This window comes from Cupressus sempervirens, chromosome 9, assembly GCF_028749045.1.
Source record: "Cupressus sempervirens isolate cs-2001-9-10 chromosome 9, ASM2874904v1, whole genome shotgun sequence".
NCBI lineage: Eukaryota > Viridiplantae > Streptophyta > Pinopsida > Cupressales > Cupressaceae > Cupressus > Cupressus sempervirens.
This window is the reverse complement of record NC_143126.1, coordinates 138,089,251-138,113,175: the sequence shown is the minus strand read 5'-3', so window position 1 is coordinate 138,113,175 and position 23,925 is coordinate 138,089,251. Positions and strand designations below refer to the sequence as shown.

Sequence of the window (23,925 nt, the reverse complement as noted above, 5' to 3'; positions counted from 1 at the left end):
TAAGTTTTCAGGTCGCCACTTATTACTTGGTGTTTTTTGATGTCATTATCGTATGTATATATATATGATTTGTATTTAGGGTGGGCCACGGGCTTAACTACACAATTGGGTTGAAGCACTTCACGTGTAGCCCTCTGTTTTGAGACTTTTTGTTGCCTTTTTGTATTTCATTCTTCATATTATTTCATTCACGTGTTATCCCTCGATCAGTCTCTTTGTGATACCGCTGTCATACATCACTTCGCCCTTATGTTGCCTTTTCCCTTATCTCTCTGTAGGCAGCTGCAGATATAATAAAGGGTCTTGCCTCTCTATTTCTCAGCCATTGGTAAAAATAATCGTTCCTTTTTATTTATCCTTTGAGTATGTCTATCATTTTTGCCGCAGTCCAAATTGTTTTACTGTCACTTTGTTCAATTTATTGTTAGATCCTTATGAAGTCATTGGAGTTGCTGACTTAGGTGCTATATTCAATGCACTTTGTAGTGAATTTGATGTCCCTTCTGCAAAAATGTAAAGTATATATCAAGTTTATGAACCGCCCAAATTAAAAAATTATCACACTAAACCTATCTTACCAATGTCAAACATAGATAGGCAGCCAAAATATAAATTATTCTCCAGAACATTGTACATGGGAAAATATCATTTTGAAAGATATTATCTGCTCGGAATGGGTATGTTTGATTTAGGACATTAGAACATTAGAGCCAACAATAATTGACCATAGAGAAATGTATCAAAATTGTATCTTCTGTAAATATTTTATTTATGAAATTTTTAACTCTTTAGGCAAGCAAGATACGCAGCTCTAACACCAATTATAATGTCCCAATAATTATAATGTCCCCTATTGGGACATTATTTAATTTACCTTACATTTCATTATTAAATTTTCTGTGCACATGTTTCATATCTAATTCTCCTTCTTTTGTTCTCGTCTTATGTCTTTGCTTTCCAGAAGTCACGTCTTTTGAAATATATATATTTTTTGATCAGTAATAGATATTTTATTAATATTAGAAAGGATTACGTGTAAAATTTGAGTAATATCAAAAAGTAACTCCATACCCCCCTGCAACTGTAAACTAAAAACTGCTACCATCCCCTTTTACATTCTATCATGATATATGCATTATAAAATACTTTAACCATTACCCTCCCCTAATAGATGCTTCCCACTGTCGTACTTTCAAAAAGAAGCATTTCCATACTATGCTAAACACCTCCTACAAAAAAATCTGCTATCCCAAAAAACATCACAACTGCTGCCCGCTTCCACATCCATCCGCTGCGCTATTCCAAAACCAGTATCCTAACTGTGGGAAAGTTACTGTCATTGCCTTCCGATTAAGCTCGCCGTTCTTGTGGGCTTCGCTTGCGGCAAGGGAAGGTAGTCCAATCCTCCCCCGAGAGCTTAATCTCACCATCAAACTTTCTCAGGTCCTCCCACATCCTCTCCCACGCTTCTTTCGCTGCTTTGAACGGAGAGGGCTTATCAGCCTACGCCTTCCACCTCAGAAAGGGAATATGCCCAAATTGTCTGCCTTCATCTTCATCCTCGAAGCATTCTGTGAAATCCGAACTGATACTCGGAACTGACCACTCTAAAATGGAATCCAATCTGCCCAACATATCCTTGGAATATTATTTTATTAATAATATTATACAATAATAATATTTTATATTACATTAATAATATATTGTTACCTTATTTTGTTTATTTATATCTACCATAATATATTTTATCTAATAATTATAGATTATTATTATTTTCTATATTCTGAATAACATATTTTACTATGTATATATAATTTACTATATATATTGAGTAATAATTTTATTATTCTATATATTTTGAATAACATATTTTACTATGTATATATATTTTATTATATATATTCAGTGATAACTTTTTTTTAAGGATCGGTAAACAACTGAAGAATTAATTATTTTGTAATGTGTTAAGCGAATTCGAACCAGAGACCTCCCAAATGAGAGGCTCACAAGTTACCATTGTGTTGTAGGCTCTTGCCTTACATTGAGTAATAAATTGCTAATATATTATGTAGATTATTATGTCTAATATATATTTGGATTTAATATATTTTATTATTTATATTTATTTTAATGATTTATTTATTATTTATTATATTCATTCATCAATGTATAACTATGTACTCTTGAAATTATATATTTGGATTATTAATTTATTATTAGATAAATTATATATTATAATATTACATTACTATTGTGTCATATTTTTATAATTTAATCAATTATTCATTTGATTATATAAATCTTATTGTACTGGGATATCACAGTTTCCACTTGTTGTTAGAAAAGCACTCCCCCAAAATGCATAGCCATATAGCACAATTGGAGTGACCAACTGGCCAAAAAGAGTCTTCCTAGTTTTCCAATCCCATAGTTTTGTTCATCCACAACTGTTTTGAAGTAAGCTTGCTCTTCATTCCCCTTGCATCCATTTAGCTCTACATGTCTCCCAATTGAGTCTATTGTGAAAGACAATTCCCAAGTATTTATATTCCTCAATAATCTCAAGCACATTTCCATCAAAGAGGAAATTTAGTTGCTGCTTCTTCCCTTTAAAGAAAAAAATCATGATCTTAGTCTTGCTGGTGTTCACTTGCAGTCCAACTTCCTAACAAAAACTCTCTAGAGCCCTCAAGTGTTCACTTAGATCCTTGTCTGTTTGTGCAACTAAAATGTGATTGTCTGCATAAAGAAGCAGCTTCACTATCTATCTAGCAAGTCTGATGCTCTTCCCCATAGTTTTCTGTAGCCACTCTTCAAGATTATCAATATACAAGCCAAATAGAGTGGGCCAGAGAGGACAATCCTGTTTTTCCCCAATAACTGCCAAATCCTTCTGACATGCTGTTTTTTGTCCTGATTCTTTCTCTAACCTGCTCATAAAGTCTATGTACTGCTGCTATAAGCTCATTCAGAACCCTGAGTTCCTCCATTCTTCTCCAAAGCTTGTTTGTAGGAACCATGTCAAATGCTTTTTCGAAATAGACAAAACAACAAAAGGCCTCTTTGCCTTAATGATCGTAAACCTTCTCAATAAGGTGTCTAAGGGTGATGCAATTATCGATGGTGGAGTGCTTTAGTCTAAAACCAGCCAGCCCTTTGGCTCTATTTTCTTCCTTTTCTGCCTAAATACTAATTCTGCGCTCTATCATGCCCCCAGATAATCTTACCAAGAAATAGATTGACCATAATCAATTAGTAGTTAGACGGGTTATTAAGATCATTACTCTTGTGCAGAGGTATAACAATGCTAGTAGTCCATTCTGTCAGAAAACCACTTTGGTTGACATTATAGATTTTTTTTGGATGTGAGGACAAGTAATTTCCTTCCCCACTTCAAGAATATAGCTTGCAACCCACCAATATCTGTTGCTCTATTACTTGCTAGACTCTTTATACCTTGCTTAATAACCTCCACAGAAAAGAGTTCAGTGGAGGTGTTAATTATAGAAGGACTACTTGTGTCTTGTGGATAATCAAGGCATCGGTTATCCGTAATACTATTTTCTGGTTGTTTTCTCATTTGTTGAAGTTCTCTCCAGAACCTCTTAGGATTGTGTTTACCCAAGGAAATTAGCTCTTCTCTCCTTGAAATGACATAGCTTTCTTTTCTCGATTTATCAACTTCTCATATATAATTTTGCTCTCCTTTTCTGATTCCTTCTCTTTGACTGTTCTTTTTGCTTCCTTGCTCTCTTCATCATACCATGCGTTAGATGGAAAAGTGCTGTTAACTCTTTTCTTAGGCCAAGACCTTTTGCATGCTTTTAAATCTTTGTGCATTAATGGAACAAGCATGCTGCTGCAGATGTAGTCCTTATTTTCCTATACCTTGTAATGTGGAGAGTCATCTCTTGCTAGTTGAAGATGATAATCTAAAGAAGCCACAAATACCTTGTGATCATTTGGACTCATGATGATAGAATGTCTTTTCTTATGCAAGGGACTGCCATCTGTTTTCTGATTATAATAGTTGTGGATTCCAAATTTCACGAAAAGCGGTATGTGATCAGATATTAGCTCAAAAGGACAAGTCCCAATATTGAAGTCCAACAGTCTAGGAGTAAAATCCTGAGAACATAGGACATAGTTTACAATGCTTTGTTCATTGTGTGTTTTACTGGCAATACCCCTGAACCTGGCCAACTTTTCATACTATTACATAGAACCAAATCATACAAGATACAAACACTTAGAAGCTCAGCCCCAAAGTGAGACACATTCTAATTTTGACTTTTTCTATAACAAACTAATACTTATTCAAATTACAAGTCCAAATGTACTTAGCTTGCAATGTCCAAATATACTTAGCCTACAGTTTGATTAACATATAATAACTTTATAGATTGCAAGTTACTTGCAATTTGGTGAAAATAAATTGCAAGTACATAATTGTAAACTATTCTAAGTGTCTCACACATAGTTCCAAAAATCGCCATGAAATCGCTGAAATCGCCGAAATCGTGATAAGAATCATGGCTCCCGATTTTTTTGGAATCGGAAATCGCTGGTGGCGATTTTTTCTTGTGAATCGCCAAAATCGGCGATTCATGGCAAAAATCGCCAAAATCGCCATCGTGAATCTCCAGAAATCGGCCGCGACAGCAAGGATAGAAAGTTCAATTTTTTAAAAAAAACACATGTTTTATTTGCTTTCTAAGTTGACTTTCCTCTTTGTTATAACCCTAAAGAGCCTTCTATTTGCTTAGTATGAGTAGAAGAGAGGAAGAGTGAGAGAGAAGAAGAGAAAAGAGAATCCATAGGTTTCCAACCGGCAAGAAGGAAGAGCACCAAAGAGATCAGAAGTCCATTTGGGGAGGTCATAAATTGCATTGGGAGCATTAAGGAGTCAATATCAACACTCCTCAACTCATTTGCAAAAGGTAAGTGTTGGTTTTTTTTTTGCATGTTAGTGTAGTATGCATTTTTTGTTAAATTTTTTGTGTTCATTTGCAAATCTTGAATGTTTTTTATTTTTACTAAATTGCAAACTAGGGTTTGTTGTTTTGTAGTTTTTGTTTATTAGTTGCAAACTTTGATTTTTTACATGAATTTTTTTATTGCAGCAGCCCTTTGCTTTCATTTTCCAATTTCCAATTTCCACAATGGGTAAAAAAGATGAATGCTGGAAATATAATGAAGAGTTTCCTGGGAGAACCAAATATCAAACAAAATGTATATTTTGCAAAGAAAAAATAAATTCGGGAGGTATCTATAGATTGAAATACCACATTGCTGGCATACCTGGCCATGATGTCACAGTTTTCACTCAACAAACCGCTGAGGCAAAACGCTCTTGTTTAGTGGCATTAGAAAAAATTGAACAAGACAAGTTGACTAAGAAAATGCAACTTGAAGGGTTAAGAGGTATTGGCTCCCGTGCTCCCACATCCGCAACCGCATCTACATCTGCAAGTGCATCTGCATCAGCTTCCGCATCTGTAGGTTGTGTTGGAGAGGGTTCTTCTAGGCCTCCTTTTCATCCTAGTGCTAGTGCTCATGTGAGTGTTAGTGGTAGTCGGTCTCATACTGAGACAGAGTCCAACACCAACCTATTGCGGCCTAGAGTGCGGAAAAGCAGAATGGATAGTTACTTTGTGCCCCGCACTACTCCTGGCTCCCAACCCACACTTGAGGGCATGGGTTTGAACAAGGAGATTCATGATGTTGCCAGAAAAGAGATTTGCAAATTCTGGTACTTTTGCAACATTCCATTTATTGCAGCCAGGTAATTGATTCTTTTTTCTTTGTTATCTTCAAAGTTAAAGTTAAAAGTAAAAGTAAAACTTTAATTATATCTACTTGTTTTATGATTTTAGTTTTTGACATCTAAATTTCTAATCAATATCATTATCTATTTGTGACAGGACTCCTTATTGGCAGAACATGATAGATGCAGTTACCATTTGTGGTCCGGGGTTTAAAGCCCCAACTGAGGTTGAGTTGAGTGGATACCTCCTGGAGGAAATGGTTGAGGATATGAGGCATGAGCTTGAGGACAACCGAAAGGAGTGGATCGAAAAGGGTTGCACCATCATGATTGATGGTTGGACAGATAGGAGGGGAAGAACACTCCTCAATTTTCTTGTATCCTGTGGAAGTGATTGATCATTCTACTTTCCTACATACATAATTTTGAATCGTGATTGACTATTTCAAATTTTGATTGTTGATTGCTAATAGTAATTATAATTCGTTGTTTTGTTACTTGTAGGATATACCATGTTCCTCAAATCCATTGATGCTTCTGCTCATGTAAAAAACGCCACATACTTATGTGAGTTATTGAGGAAGTTATAGCAGAGGTGGGGGAACAACATGTGGTGCAAGTGGTGACGGATAATGCAGCAAGTTATGTTGCTGCAGGTAAACTTTTAACTTTTTAAGTTTTGAAATAAATTTATTTGAATTTTGAACTTTTTCTAATTCTAACTTAGAATTTCTAAGTTTCCTAAGTTCTAACATGTTTGAAATTTGAATTTCTAATTATCTTAAAATTGTTGTAGGCAAACTTTTGATGGAGAGACACCCCACCATATTTTGGTCCCCTTGTGCAGCACACTGCCTTGACCTCATGTTGGAGGAAATTGGCAAACTTGAGTGGGTCAAGTCATGTGTGGAAAGGGCAAAAAACATATGCAAGTTTATTTATAATCATTCATTTGTCCTTAGCACAATGAGGAAGTACACAGGAGACAAAGAGTTAGCTCGTCCAGGGATCACGAGGTTTGCCTCGAATTTCATCACCTTGCAGTCCTTGTTGACATCAAGGGATGATTTGAGGAGCATGTTTGTTGGGCGGGAGTGGATTTCATCTTCCTATGCTACGACCACTGCAGGGATAGATGTGGTGGATTGCATATTTGATGATGATGGTTTTTGGAAACCTGCTAGAGAAATCCTTAAGGTAATTTTATTGCAATTTAACATTTAATATTTTACAGTTTACTATGCTAATTGTTTAATGATTTAGTTTTACCTTAAGTTATATTATTGAATTATTCTATGTTTAAGTTTTGACTCAAATTTTTGTTTTACTTTATATGTAGGCCACTGAGCCTCTTGTATCTCTCCTACGAACTGCTGATGGGGAGAAGCCCTCTATGGGCTACATATATGAGGGCATGGATAGGGCCAAGGAGGCCATTAGAGCTCAGTATGCAGGAGTGCAGGAGAAGTATGCCCCTATTTGGGACATCATTGATAGGAGATGGCAGAATCAGCTCCACAGACCCATCCATGTAGCAGCTTACTTTTTGAATTCGGCATTTCGTTTTCGTCCTGACTTCAAGGCGGATGAGGAGGTTCTCACCGGCTTATATACAGTGATCCAGAGGTTGAGTACTGATGAGGATAGCAGTGCTGCAATTATTGAGCTTGATAAGTTCAATAATAAAGAAGGGCCACTTTTCTCTAGTAGGGTAGCCATAGATGCTCGGGAAACAATACAGCCAGGTAAAAATTAAATAATATATTCAATGTTCATGAATCTAGATTCTAAACTTAAAGTTGATTATGTAATTTTAGAGTTAACTTGTAATTTGTAATTTGTAAATGAGACTAATTATTTTTATTTTCCCTTATTTCAGATAGATGGTGGCAAATGTTTGGGGCCACAACCCCAAAACTTCAAAAAATTGCCATTCGTATTCTGAGTCAGCCAAGCAGCGCTTCTGGATGTGAGCGCAGTTGGTCCATGTTCGAGCACATCCACTCGAAGAGGAGAAACAGGTTGACAGTGCAGAGGTTGAATGATCTTGTTTTCGTTCATTACAACCTCCGTCTTAGGATCAGACAGATTTTGGGCACTGACTCCTCTCCGATCATTCTGGAAGAGATTGATCCAGAATCAGAGTGGCTCACAGAGGTTGTAGATCCAGTCTTCACTGAGGAAGACCATGCGTGGATTGACCAGGTGGATATAGAGGCTGAGGCAGCTAGAGCATGTTCTTCAGGCATTGGTAGACGCACACGTGCACGCACAGACACAGGCCCTAGCGACATTCGTGAGCCCATCTTATATGTGGGAGATATGGCTCGACAGTCCTCTAGGACCTACATTAGACGCCTTGCTACTAGGCAGACTGGATACTCAGAGGCTGAGGCTGAGGCTGTAGCCGAGCTTGAGGATGATGTTGAGGATGATGATGACTATGAGCCTGAGGTTTGAGCTGGAGCCTTGTTTTTATATTTTGTTTACAGATATTGATACTGAATCATTGATAGACATATGTTTCAAACTTTCATGGATCTTCATCTTAGATTCTTACATAAATTTATGATTTGATGTCTTATGGATCATCTTACATACATTCTATGATTTAAATCATTATGATCATTTGATTTCTATTTACTTCAGCTAGCCTACAATTTACATTTTACATAACATAGTTACGTATGTGATGGATTTTATGTTCCATGTTTATGTATGTTAAGTTTTAACTTATATTTGATGATGTTATAGTGTGCTTAAGTTATATTCAATATAGGGTGCATGAAATAAGTTTTAAATTGTTAAAATCTTTAAATTTAAAGGGTTTTTTCAAATTTGCCGATTCATCGCCGATTCATTGCCGATTCATTGCCGATTCACGATTCGATTCGGCCTTGCCGATTCCGATCCAATTCCGATTCACGTTTCTTTGATGATTACAAATAACTAACTATGTAAAAAATTTGCATACATGACTACCAATAGTATACTCCATTCACGATTGTTCATACAACCAACTGATCATTCCTCGCTCCTTGATGATTAATGAGATGAGTCATAATTATCTTCTCAATTTTGCGAATTCTTCTTTGTAGGAAGAGCTGTGGTGAAGATATCAATAATTCACTCACTTGTTGGACAAAATTGTTATTCCATTTGCCTATCTTACACCAAATCTTTGATAAAGTGATGATAAATCCCTACATGTTTCCTTTTTGTGTAAAACATATGATTCTTTGTTCATGCTGATTCATATAATCAATTGATCATTGACTCCTTCATTCATTAGAATGTCCGATTTTTAAAATAGGATTTAATAAGAGACAATAATAATAAAACTACAATATATAAGAATAAAAAATAAAATTTACATTATTGACATAAAAGAATATAATTGAACACAACGTAGCTAAGAATCGATTGAAGTGTAATGAATGGTTAAAAAAGCATTAGATGAAAAGTTGCGGCTCCCTCAAAACATGAGGTATAAAAGGTAGAAGAGAAATTCATTTGAAAGGGGGAAGGGAGAGAAAAGGGAAGGTGTAAATCGAGAAGGAATTAATAGAGAAGAAAATAAGGAAGTGACTCCTTGAAAGGCAAAAGTTGCAACTCTTTCAAAAGGTTGTAATTTTGAAAAGTTGCGACTCCCCCGAAGGGTACCAGTGATGAAGGACTCTCAAAAGGTTGTAATTATGAAAGTTTGTGACTCTTTCATAGGGTGGTAAGTGTAAAAGGTCACGACTCTTGCAAATGGAAGACATGATGAAGAGGTGTGACTTCCTCAAATTGGAAGATATAAAGGGGAGAAGGTTTCATTTGAGGAGGATCCAAGCGAGACCAATTTGGGGGAATGATATATAATCCTCAAAGGAAACAATGAAAAGTGGTGACTCAATTCTTATAAAGCATGGTGACCCTTTCATGAACTAAGTATAAAGCAAAAATCATTCCAAGCATTCAACAGACTTATTATCACACACCAATACATAAAATCAACACTCAATCATCACTCATCTCTCTATGAATTCCCATTTATTAAATCATCATTCACTATATTTAAAATCATGAAATCAAAAGAAATCATTCAATCAGCCATCAAACATCAATTGGGTATCAAGCAAACAAACCAGCAATCAATTCTTCCATCAGCTCAATCAGTCTTATATTAATCATCCAAAAACCATTATATCAGCAATTTTGTATGAATGATTAGTACTATATGCAATCTAAGGATATGGTATTATTATGCAATCCTTTATATGTTCAATGTAGGCAATAATGTGTAATTCTTAATATGCTTGATGTAATCAATCATGTTAGGGATAACAGGGGGAATTCAGGGAGGGCAAACAGTTATGTGGTCCTATTCTAAGCACACCGCCTCATGGTGGTGTTAGATGGTCCCATGAGACCAAGGGGGTGCAAGGAGTGCCCAGCCCTTGGGCATAGAGGGAAAGGATATTCTGGACAACATATTGCAGTCTCCCCAAACCCTTACCATGGTTGACCATGAAGTCAAGAAACTCTAATCATGAGGAGGAGGATATGGGTTACACTGGAAGAGGGGAATGCCTATGGGATTCCTCATTAGGCACACCCCCTCAAATGAATGGTAAAGGGCCACATGATGGTCAAGAGAGATGATATCCGCTCTTGGACAAAGTGTAGAGGAATACTTAAGGCACCCTAATATGCCCGTTCAGCGTTATCCTAGCTCTCCTATTGTTGAATTCCATCAATAAATTAAATAATCTTATAATTTAATTAATATTTAGAGCCCTAGTAGGATAGGTCTATGGTTTTAATGTCTCTAATAAAGGAGATCTATTTTTTGGATTATGTTTCAGTGATTTCCTAACATGTTGTTGGGTCTCGGGGGCTCTTCAAAACCTGTTTTCCTTTAATAAAAAATTATATACATGATGAGAGAGTAAATTTCCTGAATTATAGATGATCTTTGCATGTTTCTGGATTCAATTGTGTTGCCGTTTTTTGCATCAACGTTTTGGATCACACTCTATGATCCATCATCAGAATTCTTAATGTCTCCATCTATTTGCATTTAAACCATAATTCCCTCCCATGAAGGGTCTCTATGGAAGACAGTAAATTTCCACAATCCATAGATGACCTTTGCATGTTCCTAGATTCACTTGTGTTGCTGTTTTTTGCATCAACATTTCAGATCACACTCCGTGATAACGTAGTGTGATTCAAAATGTTGATGCAAAAAACAGCAACACAAGTGAATCCAGAAACATGCAAAGATCAGGTACACGATGTTACAAATTCTATTCATATTCTTGTTCTACTTGGAATTTGTAGTTTAGGGCAAAAACTAGGACATTCACAAAGGGGAACATTACACGTGGTGTCAGAGCTGTAATCCTTCCAGCATGTGGAACAAATCTACTTTAAGTAACATCTATTTTTTGGAAGTTGTCATTGATGTCACACATGCCTGCAAATCAGAAGGTGGTAATCTATTGTATCAGATGGCTTCATTAAGAAGGGATCATAACAGACTGAAGGAAAACAGAAATCAGCTATGTAACTTGAAGGCAGTGATGACAAGAACTGGTCAACTGCATATACTAAGTAACTCAGACAGCATATATAGTTTACTAGAGCATGTTCATACTGATGTTGTGAAATGCACGCATCATTGGGCTTCTTGTGTTGAAGCAATGTCTTAAATTACAACTACAGAGAAGTAAGAAACCTACAATGGAATCAATCACAATGGTGAGTTTTAGATATATTATATAATGGATGGCTGATTTCAATAAGTGTACAATAGAGATCAAACAGAAATGAAAAGAAACTGCATGATAAGATAGTAACCTGCGATGACAGCCACAATAGAAATAGCATGATACTAAATAATAAATGTGTTCGTTGAGTGTAAACCGAGTAGCTAATTGATGGGACGTCATTAATATTCATTAACAAGAGGTGCATTCTGAAGTGATACAGGACAGTGATAATGTATAAAACAATATTAAAATGTGCTAAGTCAGCAAATGGTCAAAGGTGTTATTTATTAAGACAGTGATTTGTTTACAAATAAAGATTGTTTTGAAGACACCTCCTTTCACAAAGATAAATACTTGAAAGTTTGCACCCTTCTTGAAAGGATATGATATAAAATTATCATAAAGAGTTGAATGAAAAGTGTGTGTTGAGTGTAGACAAAAGAAAAGACTAATCAGGTACGTACACCAGACTGAGAAGAGGAAGATTTAAAACATCAGTTCAGATTTGAGGAAGGAGTAGTTAAAGAAGCGATTGTAATTTTATGTAAAAGATTTGTAATCAGGTCATAGAGGAACTATATAGAAGGTCTATAACAGTAGAGATTTGTGATCAGTTCTAGAATTGATTCAAAAAGGAGATATAAAAGTGATTGTAATCTCTTTGTAGCAGATTGGTGATCAGGGTTATAGTAGATTGACAAGGGAGTTTTAACTCTTGTGACTGTTATTTGAATGAGGGGTTGGTGCATCTAGTGTGTTGGCGCTGATCACTCAAATGTGGGGTTGATGTCCCTAAATGTAAATAAATTATTATTTATATAAAGAAGACATATTGCTGCAGAACTTGTGTTATTATGCTCTTTGCTTTTGAATAGTGGTTATACTTACAATTAAATAAAGTTTAAGTTTGGAAAAGTGATTGTTATACCGATTAATTCCCACCCCCCCCCGCCCGCCGCTTCAATATAGCTGTGCACTTAACACTAATCTCGGTTACTATAAAGGCCTTTTCTTAGGTAGGTCAAAAATAAAATCAATAGTTCAACATTGCATTTCTATATGTATGTGCCTTTAACAACTTTGTGTCTAAAGTGTTAATGAATTGTGGCTTCGATCAGATTATTTCTATCGATGAAATCAAATGCATAAGAGGCCTATTGGCCTTGAGCATTTGATCTCTATCCTTCTTCTGTATTCTGCTATGATTATTGGTTATCATAGCACATGATTAATAAATAATAAGATAACAATCATGTGTGTGTGTGTGTGTATATATATTGTACATGTATATTATTAAATATACATCTATACATGATTGAAATTGAAATAGCTATTAATCATGTTGTTAATACTAAGTAACATTAGTTTGTGATTGGTGGAAAGACATGTCTCCACTCATTTATATATATGCTGGAACCAATATGACTTGGGAGGTACAAAAATTAATTAGTGCGAAACAAGTTTCAGCAACATTCTATATAAAACAAATACAAAATACTATAACTTCCAAATTTGATCTAAATTCACTTGGTATCAGAGCAAGTTCCTTACAAGCCTGTGACATTTCAATAGTGAAGGAATACTGCAACTCAAAAGATTACATTTGTATTTCAAAGAGCCTTGAGAATAAATATAGTCTGAGAACAATTAAATAATAGTGGTGATTAATTCTTCAAACCATTCATCACCTTCCGCTTGATGGAATCAATATTCAGCTCACTGGTTTACAACTCGCTGTGTTCACATGTTTGGGAAACCTGGAATGGCCTCATGTTGTCTAGAACATTGGGATGTTTGACTTAGATAGTGACAGTGCTCCAGCGGACCTTCTGGAACATTTTCAGACAAAAGTATCAAATGGGATATATAAATATTGAAAGGATTTATTAGCGAATTTACAAATGGCAGCAAATATATTTCTTCCTGTGGACAAAGGGTGGATTTTGAAGTTTATAATATTTATGCAGCAAATGTATTTCTTCAAACACATTGGTGAACGGACATTACAATTAGTGGAAGATTTAATATTTGAAGATAAGCTTATTTGTGTGGATATATTATGAAATACTTCAACAGTTCTGATATTGACATTTTGCCTGTAGATCAAAATCTTATTCATCCAACTGCCATGGACTTCGTGGGAATTTTATTCTATTTGGAAATCACAGAGATCAGCAAATAGATTGTGTGCATATTAAAAATAATGGAGTTGGGAGAAACAAATTTGAAGAAAGAAGAAATACAAGGAAGGTTTGATATATTGCTTGGTATTCACTGAATATATGTATAAAAGGTGAGAGTTCTGAGATTCTTGGAAGGAGAAAATTATAATTTTGATGGTCACTGTTCAATGGAACAACGAGACATTACAAGAATTGTGGCTATAGTTTAATGACTGTCTTCTTTATATCTGCTGAAAACTAAGTGTTCAAGCCTTGGAAATATTGGACAGTTCATATACATGCAGGTAGAATAGTATCGTGGCCCTTGGAGGGTTCTTATATTTGCTGTGTGAAATTGTATGCATGAAGAGATGTGGATGGAAACAAGGACACTTCGGAGCTTGATGCAGTGCAAGGCTGGAGAATCCCCAAAGGAGATGTCCTAGGCCCCCAACAAATAACCACACAGTGGAAATACAATACAAGATACAAGATCTGATACCAAACACAACTCTTTATTCATAAAATAACTGATTTCATGCAATGTGCCCAGCTATAAGGCCTTCAGTTTTGGCCAAATACAACAACAATTACAAAAACAGTTCTACAAGATCCCTCAAGATCCCATCCCAACACTAGCTAGTCCAGATCCACACTAGTAGAAACTTTCAATGAAGATCTAAACTTGTGCTCGCAAGCCCACCAAGCAATCTACTTGTTTCCCAAGCCTCAGCTACTAGCCCATCTCAAAATTCTCTATTCAGCCCCATCCTCTTTTCCAAGCTGGATGAAACTCCTCAAGACTCCACAAGGCACCCCTACTTATACCCGACAAAGCGACAGGTCAGCCTAGCCCATACAAATTAAAAAAAAAACCTTACATTAAATGCCCATGAAAGCCACAAGTCGGCTGCAACACATTAAATACCTACAACCCAAATTAAATTCCAAGGTCGGCTCACACTAGAGATTGAACATAGACAACTCGGGCAAAACAGAAACCGAGTGTTAGGAACAACCTTTGAGCATCAACAACTCCACCAAGCATAAACGAGGCCCTTCATTAACCGAGCCACTCGATCAACACAACAACCAAACCATGCAGTAAACCGAGCTCTTCAATATATGTCGAGCAACACCTTCACAGACCGAGTTCCTCCAGCAACCAAACTCCTTCAAAGACCAAGCAACATTGTAACCAAGCTTCACCGAGCTCCCAGTGTGTGTTGAGTTCCCGCAAGCATCGCCGAGCGCCTTCGACGACCGAGTGCCCCAAGCTATGCCGAGCTCCTTCGACAACCGAGCACCTCTAGGATTGCTGAGTCCATTCATCCACCAAGTTCTAAACCAATAATTGCCAAGAGATGACTGAGTAACCACCACCAAGCACCTACCACCAAGCACCTCTTCTTCAACCGAGTACCAATCCAAGCACCCTCCAAAGCAGTTACCGAGCCTCCTCCCATGAACTCCAAAGTAGCCATTGAGAAAACCCAAGATGCTCTTGCATCAGACTCCCTAGGTAAATAGAAAAGTGTGTCCGACACTTTGATGTCCAAAGAATGATCAACAATTGTCTTCGTCTTCACCAAAGGCTTCCACTCCAATAGGGACAAGAAAATCAACATGCAAATCATCCACATCTGCATTCATCTGTCAAACACCATACATGCTCACTCCCAAGAACAAAATGAACATAATGCTCCACAGGTAAAGCCTCATCCACAATAGCAACTAGTGAATCCATACCATCAGGAACAAACTCCAAATCTCCTTTGGGGATTCTCCTGCTTTCACTTCGTCAAAGCTTAGTGTGTGAAGGAATAATAAATGGAAGCTTGTTTGAAAATTTGGGGTTATACTTAAAGTTACTAGTGTTGAGTGATTAGACATGTCCTGTTCTTGCCATAGCTCTTCAGCATGGTGGTGCTTTTGTGTGCTGAAGTACGTGTGGGTCTAAATTGAACAGCAGATGTAGCAATGAATGTCATGAAGTATGAAAGCCACAAAGGAGCTGATCTGTTTGAAGGAGTTGACCATAGCCATGTCGTCCAAAGCTTTTTTTAACAAATAAACATCGCCCTTGGTTAGATATACCTGCCAAGTCATTACAGCCAATAGTCATCAATGTTTTTGATGAAGATTGTAAGAACAAGAAAACAGTGGATGCACTCAACAAACAAGGCAGTGGCAGCCGGCAAGTAATGATATTGTATGCTTGCTAAATACTATGGGTCGAAGAATGATTCATTTAAAGACAGTGGTAAGTCAAAATCTTGTGTTATATATTCAAAGGTTGAGATTTGTATTGAGGAAGACAGCTCAATGAAAGCCAAAGTCAGCTATGGGAGACGATGGCATCCAGATTAAACACAACAGATTTAAAGAGGATGACAATATCATACATATGTGAACACAATGGTGGTGATGTTAGAATCGGAAGTGTATAACTATGAAATAAAGACCGTAAAAGACAGATAAAATTGATTTAATCAAAGAGATTTGTTAAATTGATAAATACGCTGACAAGTAAAAAAAAACCATTTCAAGCAAATAAACGGATTAGTAATATTACTTTCCATGTCACTTATTAAAGAAAAACAACGATAATGTGCAGTCTCATGCATCCTATGCTTTGAATAACTATTTCCTTAAGAACGGTATGCTGCCAGGGACTTGTGACTTTGGTGGAAATGCAGCTCCCACTGAACTGTTTTACATCAGATGACTGAATGAAGAGTGGTGCAACTATGGGTGAAAGTCTTTGTAGTCTCAAAGGAAACTGTAAGACAGAGGGCCAATCAAACACTAGCAGTTTCTGATGCACAGAATTCTAATGTTAGGGGCAACTGCCTGGATGCAGAAATTTTTAATAGTGATCTGAGAAGTAAAGATTTAGCTCGTCAAGTATAGGATGCAGGTGCAGACCAAAATCATACAATTGCTGAAACATCTGTTGTCCAAGGAGGAAATAATGAATCGGCTAGAAGAAGCAGTGAAGAAACTAGGACAAATACTTCCCATCTCATCGCAAAGTATGAAGGTGTGGAAAAAATAGTTAATGAATGGGTAGCTGAAGAAGAGGCCTTGGCTGTTATGGCACTGATGGCTTTCACACTAGTTGATGAACACCACCACTTGATTAGCCTAAAGAATGTTGAGGCTGACTTAAGAGATCTATACAATGTTGAGGCTACATTGGCAAAGTTTGCGGAGTAGAATGAATGGGTAGATGTATCAACAAAATCCAACTTCATGGTGGTTGTTGCACTGGTTGCAATGTTGGTTGTCGTGCATATGAGGCTCAGATTGTTGACCTTCTTAAATTAGAGAATGTGTTGAGACCATTGTGATGATTGCTACATTACTCTCGAGGTTATGACTATATTATCACTAACACCTAACCTTTCTGCCTCAACGCATTGGTGATTGTTTCCATGGTTGTGGCTTAATCTCCAATAGATTTGTCTATTCCTGCAGCTTGGTTGAATGTGTCCCTATTCAATCATTTTGCATTTTTGGTCAAACGGTTGATATCTGATTCAGAGGGAGTTTGGCAATTTATCAGAGGCAAACTTTAACAATGAGGTTAGGATGTTGACGCATGTATTTGGAGCTTTAGAAGGGAACCACATTATCATGAATCTTTGGTGTTGCCAAGCGTGGGGGTGCATTAACAGTTTGTTACATTCACTCATGTTACTATGAAATCAGACAAGTACATTCGTGTATGGGAAGTTTCTCTTGCAAACAATGTTGTGATCTTTAAACTAACGCACTTTATGACTAGTCTCTTGGAGCAATATATTTTCCACGATTCAAGCATATGAAGGCAACATGCCTCTATGACAGAGAGTAGCTAAAGGATCTACATTAGTTAACATTTGACGATATTGATTTAGAGGGAGTAGACCATGACGAGATGGTTTCTCTAGTATTCAGTTCAGGTACATTATCACTAAAGAACAAATGACCGATATTCTCACCAAGCCTCTTCCTAGAGAGAAGGTTGTGTACATTTGGGATAAGCTTGGCATGGTGGACTTGAAGCCTAAGCTGAAATGGAATTTCAGCATCAGTGATCTGTTATCTGTATCCTTATATATATTTTCCCTTTGAGCGAGAAGTTTGAGGTGAAACCCATTGTTTCCACCCTCTGGGATGAGCCATGGTGGATCCACCCTTTGATATGTTTCATGGTGGATGTCATGAGTTTGACTCTATGACTTCATTGGTTCAATGATTAATGGGCCATTGTGAATACCATTGAGAGGTGTCGATCTTTCAATGTTGCACACTTGTTATTATGGTTATTGTTTTAAGGTGATGACTTTACAATAGTTTAACCTTACTATCATGATGGATATCATGTGATTTGATATCTGTGGACATGTTGTGATAGTTCATCTCTTAAATGATATTAATTGAGTGGTAAGTAACCATGGCAAGTTATATTGCTGAGATATTTCATGTTGGATATTATGTAACATGATATCGGTGGATATGCCATGAGCAGAAATTCTTTTGGTAGGCATCATGTGACTTGATGCTAGTGCATGTACTAGAAAGGATATTGTGAGTATGGTGAATATCACATGACTTGATATTTGTGGACATGCCATTACTCTTGATTTCACCATGAGTGAACATCTTTATGGTGGATATTATTAGACTTGATATCTGTGGACATGCCATAACTCCTGATATCACATTGAGGTGATATCGCTCCCGCACAAGATATGCATCTATTGTGTTTACACGAGGATAGTAATCATTCTCCTTAGCTAAGATTGAGTCCTATTGAAATCAAATGCATTAGAGGTCTATTGGCCTTGAACATTTGATCTCTATCCTTCTTCTGTATTCTGCTATGATTATTGGTTATCATAATACATGATTAATAAATATTAAGATAACAATCATATATATATATATATATATTTATATAATATTTAAAAATATACTTATATACATGATTGAAATTGAAATAATTAATAATCATGTTATTAATACTAATAAACATTAGTTTGTGATTGGTGGAAAGACAAGCCTGTTCGTAGACACGTCTCCACTCATTTATATATATTAATATATGTTGGACCCAATATGACTTGGGAGGTACATGAATTAATAAGTGCCAAACAAGTTTCAACAACATTCTATTTCAAAAAATATAAAATACTATGACTTCCAAATCTGATCTAAATTCACCAGTAAGTCTTCTTACCCCTTGTGTATTATATGCATACCTTTCACATATATGCTACCTGGGCTTTTGGGATGGGGATAGGAAAATAGGTTTCCAGGACAATTTTTTTCCTTGGAGCAAGGGATGATAGTGTGATCTTTTGCAATAATTAATTGAAACATAGCAGGGTTGATCTTTTACACACATGCCATCAAATTACAATTATCATACATAGAGGATACCTAAGTTATCCACAAAGTATACTTGGTTATCTATAAATAGGTTGTATTAATTCATATGAATTGAACAATTATTACAATACATGTATGCGGAAAATTGTTATTGCATTTTTAAATGCTTAATGCAATCATGTCAGCAAATGTGATAACCCTTACATCGGTGAAGATTTCACTAGAGAGATGCAAAAAATGTGGAGACATTCTCCCCATGATGCACGTAGTGTGTTATTCTGCAAGTTTTCCACCACTTTATCACCTTTTTGTAGCTAGACATTGTGTGATTGAAGCCCTAGACAAACTTTGCACCCTGTGTAGCCTCTATTCCCCACCAACAAAACCTACCTCCTCAAAGGGATTCTGAACTTCAACAAATGTTAGGTATGAATCCCTTGTGGTATCATAACAATTGTGGATTTGTGGCGAAGAATGAATCCAGCCCAAAATGGGCATCATAGATGGAATGATTGATTGATTGTTAATTTTTGGTAGTTACAAGATTTCCGACATTCATGACATTAGTTGTGGAATAATGCTAGGCACTTGACTTTTCCACCCAAGCTAATTTCCAAAAATTGCAACTTTTGATTCTTGGTGTCAATTGGGACCTAAGGCATGGGAGAAAATTTTTCAATTGGAAGTGGGATCAGGTGGGGACTTGGAATTGGTATCAGAGGGTTCCAAGTTCCATCTCTTACTTGGGTCTTGAATCCTAAGGAGTAAATATGAGTGGCGAGGACTTGGAATTGGAACCTTTGAGGTTCTAGTTCCCTAGCTTCACCTAGGATGTGACATCTAGGAAGAATTATTGAAGTGGGTGAGGGCTTGGAATCGAAACCTTTGAGGTTTTAGGGTCCAAGTTTCGTGACTTGGAACCTAAGATTGAATAGGGAACAATGGAGCAGCAGACGAATGAAACAAGGCTGGGAGTCAGAAGGGAATAGGGATATCGTTTCCAAGATCCCGCCAAATACAACAGTAGAAGAAGCTTGGGAGGGATGAAGAAGGGAGAGGAACTGGGACTTGGAAATGAAGGTTTTAGGTTCTTGTTGGGGCTTGACCAAAAAGTCAACTAATACTTTTGCAAATCCCAACACTCAATATATTAGTAATTATGAACTATTATTGATCAGTACCAGAATACATGGTATACCATAATAACTAAAGCAACCCATGATTTGAAAAATACTAGAAGTTTACAAATAAGTATATCTGATTGTAATTACAAAAGACAATATTATTATATTCAACAAATTAAAATTTACACGAATAAAGAATCTTCAGAATAATAATTGACAACGGTATGTGAATATAATTTGCCAAAGAAATTCAAACTCTCAATAATTTTGATATGAAATTTGCTTGCAAATCTTAATCAATTCTGTAACCGAAATACAATTGTGATCCTTTTGTAGAACTGCCCTCTTGGAGATGAGGTTTTGTTCTTAAATTCAGAGAGGTTTTGAGAGCCTTTTGTTCTCCAAAAAGTATTAGCCAAGCTTTTCCATTGTTGAGTGCAAATTTGGAATTTGAATTAGGAAATAGTGATAATATATAATGGATGATTTGAAGTAAAATCATGACTTTTGTTATAAGCACCTTACTTTGGGTCCTCTATTTTGTTTATTTCTTATTCATTTTTCATTTTTCCAGGTATCAAAAAATACATCTAAGTCATATCAAAGGCCTCTTTTTATAGAAATGTTGAAAATAATTTTTTAAGTATTACATTTTCCAATTCCAAAATAAAGTGATTGGCCCAACATAAAATAGTATTAATTCTATTAGTGACATTACAGAATTTCGTACCAGAAAATATGTCTATTTAATCCTTTTTTGTGCATGAGTACTAAAGTAAATGATATTGGCTTTTGATATCTCCTACTTATAAATAACACTGTCCAAAAAATAGCATATTTGCTAATTTCCATACATTTGTGCAGTTGATTCAAGGGAAACTGAGATTTGAATTTAAAACTTGGGTGGAAGTGGAAGCAAATTTGCACAAGATGATCCTAATGTGGGTTTCTAACATGATTTCTGCCTGCAGGTATGCTTGGGGCCTATAATGTATGCACGTACCTTTGTCCTCGTAGGTGATCATTACCAGCTTCCTCCATTGGTTCGGGTAAGTTAGAAATGTATGTTTTTTTAAGTCGGAACTGAGAATCCCTAAAGCATTGATTTATTATCTAATTGTTCACTCTCCCATTAGAGTGCGGAAGCAAGAGAGAATGGTATGGGTATCAGTTTATTTCGCAGGCTTTCTGAAGCTCACCCACAAGCTGTGTCTGCTTTGCAATGCCAGGTTTTATGCCCTGTTGTGTAATCTTTACTATGGTCTTTTAATGGATTTAAAATGGCCTGTTGCATACCATGCATAATTCTGATTGTTGCTTTTATGTGGCAGTATCGAATGTGTGCTGGTGTGATGACGCTGTCTAATGTATTAATATATGGGAACAGATTACGTTGTGGGTCGTCTGCAGTGGCAGACGCGCGGCTTGAGATTAAAGGAGTACCTAAACTAAGTTTATGGCTACGAGAGGTAAGGTTCTTTTTTAACAAATTCTATAATTGTTTAATTTTCCTGTACACACAGAGAAGGCTATGTGTACAATCCTCGTTATTGCATCCTGTTTTATAGCTCATCAGGATGCTGTGTGCTATTATGACAAAAAGCTGGAAAGTAAAGATGCTGTAGGCCCATTGTTTTACTGATTAACAATAGCAAGTTCTAACTTTTGTGCTATATATTTAATCCATAAAAAATGGCTTTTCCTTTTCTATCACAGCTGAAAGTGATTTTTTTCCCTACTATACAATAAATGATTAATATTTTTGTTTGTAGGTTTTGGATCCAAATAGATCGGTATTGTTTCTCAATACAGGTATATTTGTTTTGTTCAATTGGTAATCCTTTTTATAATGGATTAGAAATATGATAGGAATACAAGTTTTCTTTCAAATTTTGAGCAGATTTATTACCAGCTCCAGAAGCAAAAGTGCACAATGCTATAAATAATCCAACAGAGGCATCTTTTCTTTTGAAGGTACATTTCTCTAGCTGAAAATTGCAGCCATTGTAGCATCATATTATTTCTTAAGTAGTCATTGTTCCTGTTTGATGAAAGCTTTCAGCAACATTGCATGGCTGACTTTCAGGTTTGAATGTTGTATGTTTATTAGATTGTTGAAGCACTTGTGAAAGGAGGTGTTTGTGTGAACGATGTTGGTGTAATTAGTCCCTACAATTCACAAGTGAACCTTATTCGAAGATTTGCAGCTGAAGCACAATTGCCCTCATTAGAAGTGCACACTATTGATAAATATCAGGTTTTGTGATAACCTTATCATCTAATACCATAATTATATTATACCATGATCAACTTGAGCAGAGCTGATTTTCATGACATTTGTTATTTATGTCTGGGTATTGGTAATCCACCAGGGAAGGGACAAGGACTGTATATTGGTTTCATTTGTAAGATCAAACAACCATACCAAAAGCTCTGGCTTGTCATTGTTGGCTGATTGGCATCGAATCAATGTGGCAATAACTCGTGCAAAGGTAGAGCTTCTTGGTAACCACAAAATATTTGGTTTATTGCGAAGTATGGCAAATACTGATTATGTTATGTTTGCTGCAGAAAAAGTTAATAATGATTGGATCACAGAAAACCCTATCAGGAACACCATTATTGAGACTGCTAATTGAGCAAGTGGAGCAAGATAATGGTCTTTTGCATCTACCGCAGGAAACACTGTTATCTCCATGGTTAAAAAAATGTGGAACAAAGTCTTAGGATTGATCTCGAAGAACAATTTGACGAGTTTGTAATCTAATTTTATACACCATTTGTGAATTCAAATGGATTTCACCAAGGGTTTTTTGTACGTATTGTTGGTCCAGGTGTCACTTTCTTTTCAGAATTTTAAATATAAATTTTAATTATATAATTTTTTTTGGAAATTCCTCATGGTTCGGCCCTTGGTTTATACCACCGCAGAGTGTTCTCTCTTTGCCATGGACATTTTGTGTAATGGCATAGCCACATTGTAAGCACCTAGATGGTGCTGCGTTCAAATCAATTCAATGCAAAAAGCTAAATAAAAAAAGTAGTGCTTGGCTTCATCTATAGAAGTATGATGATTGTACAACTTGACGAGATATTTTACCTATTGAGGTCGACACTCCTAGGTTCAATGTGTTGTATTTCTTAATTCAAACACCTTTGGGCATGTAAGGAAAGTGCTTCTATAGTCTAGATTGTGTAACTTATACTAATCCAATTGAACTCTACGTCATTGTTAGTCATTTAAAACATATGCAATTATGTCCGACTCTAGTTTTACATTTGAACTTGGCAGGAGGCATTTTCTGATTTATTGGTAATTAATTGTTGGGTTAGTGTCAAAGTTACTTATGATGAAGATTGGGCCGAAACCTAAAGTCAGACAAAACAGGGTCATAGACTTGTACAAAGAAATTGGTTGGCTAGACCTTGTGCATTTCCTATGGGAGATCTTAACAAGCATCTTGCCTTCAAGGGACTTAGCCGTGTCTTGACTTTAAGAGACTTAGGCACGAGTCTTGCTTTGGACTTGACAAGTTTTGCTTGGAACAAATTTATTGATTGATTGAAGTTTTGAATGGACATCATCCTAGAAGACGTTTTTCTCGGAGGTTGGCAATTTGTTTCCTTTTAGTCAAGGGCAAAGTGAGGTTTGTGTGTTTTTAACATATCTTTGTAAAGAATGCATGTTAAAAAGATTGCAAGCTTAGTGAGCTTTTCTTTGACATACAGGTACT

General features: G+C 36.2%; 2 protein-coding genes across 2 annotated transcripts in view; both read left to right on the top strand.

The window, feature by feature from the left end:
- EMB2411 (DNA replication helicase) overlaps positions 1-23,247 on the top strand; it is a 171,751-nt gene extending 148,504 nt beyond the window's left edge. The window contains exons 27-34 of the mRNA XM_089799309.1: positions 21,163-21,240; positions 21,328-21,420; positions 21,523-21,660; positions 21,964-22,003; positions 22,092-22,165; positions 22,302-22,448; positions 22,564-22,683; positions 22,763-23,247. Coding sequence (XP_089655435.1) covers positions 21,163-21,240; positions 21,328-21,420; positions 21,523-21,660; positions 21,964-22,003; positions 22,092-22,165; positions 22,302-22,448; positions 22,564-22,683; positions 22,763-22,918 — 846 coding nt within the window. The 3' untranslated portion in view covers positions 22,919-23,247. The remainder of the gene's footprint in view (positions 1-21,162; positions 21,241-21,327; positions 21,421-21,522; positions 21,661-21,963; positions 22,004-22,091; positions 22,166-22,301; positions 22,449-22,563; positions 22,684-22,762) is intronic.
- On the top strand, positions 5,159-6,300 carry LOC149537901 (uncharacterized). The gene is made up of 2 exons (XM_089799310.1): positions 5,159-5,785; positions 5,925-6,300. Exons 1-2 carry the CDS (start codon positions 5,163-5,165, stop codon positions 6,163-6,165), a joined length of 864 nt encoding a protein of 287 aa, XP_089655436.1. The 5' UTR covers positions 5,159-5,162; the 3' UTR covers positions 6,166-6,300.
- Positions 23,248-23,925: the final 678 nt, after the last annotated feature.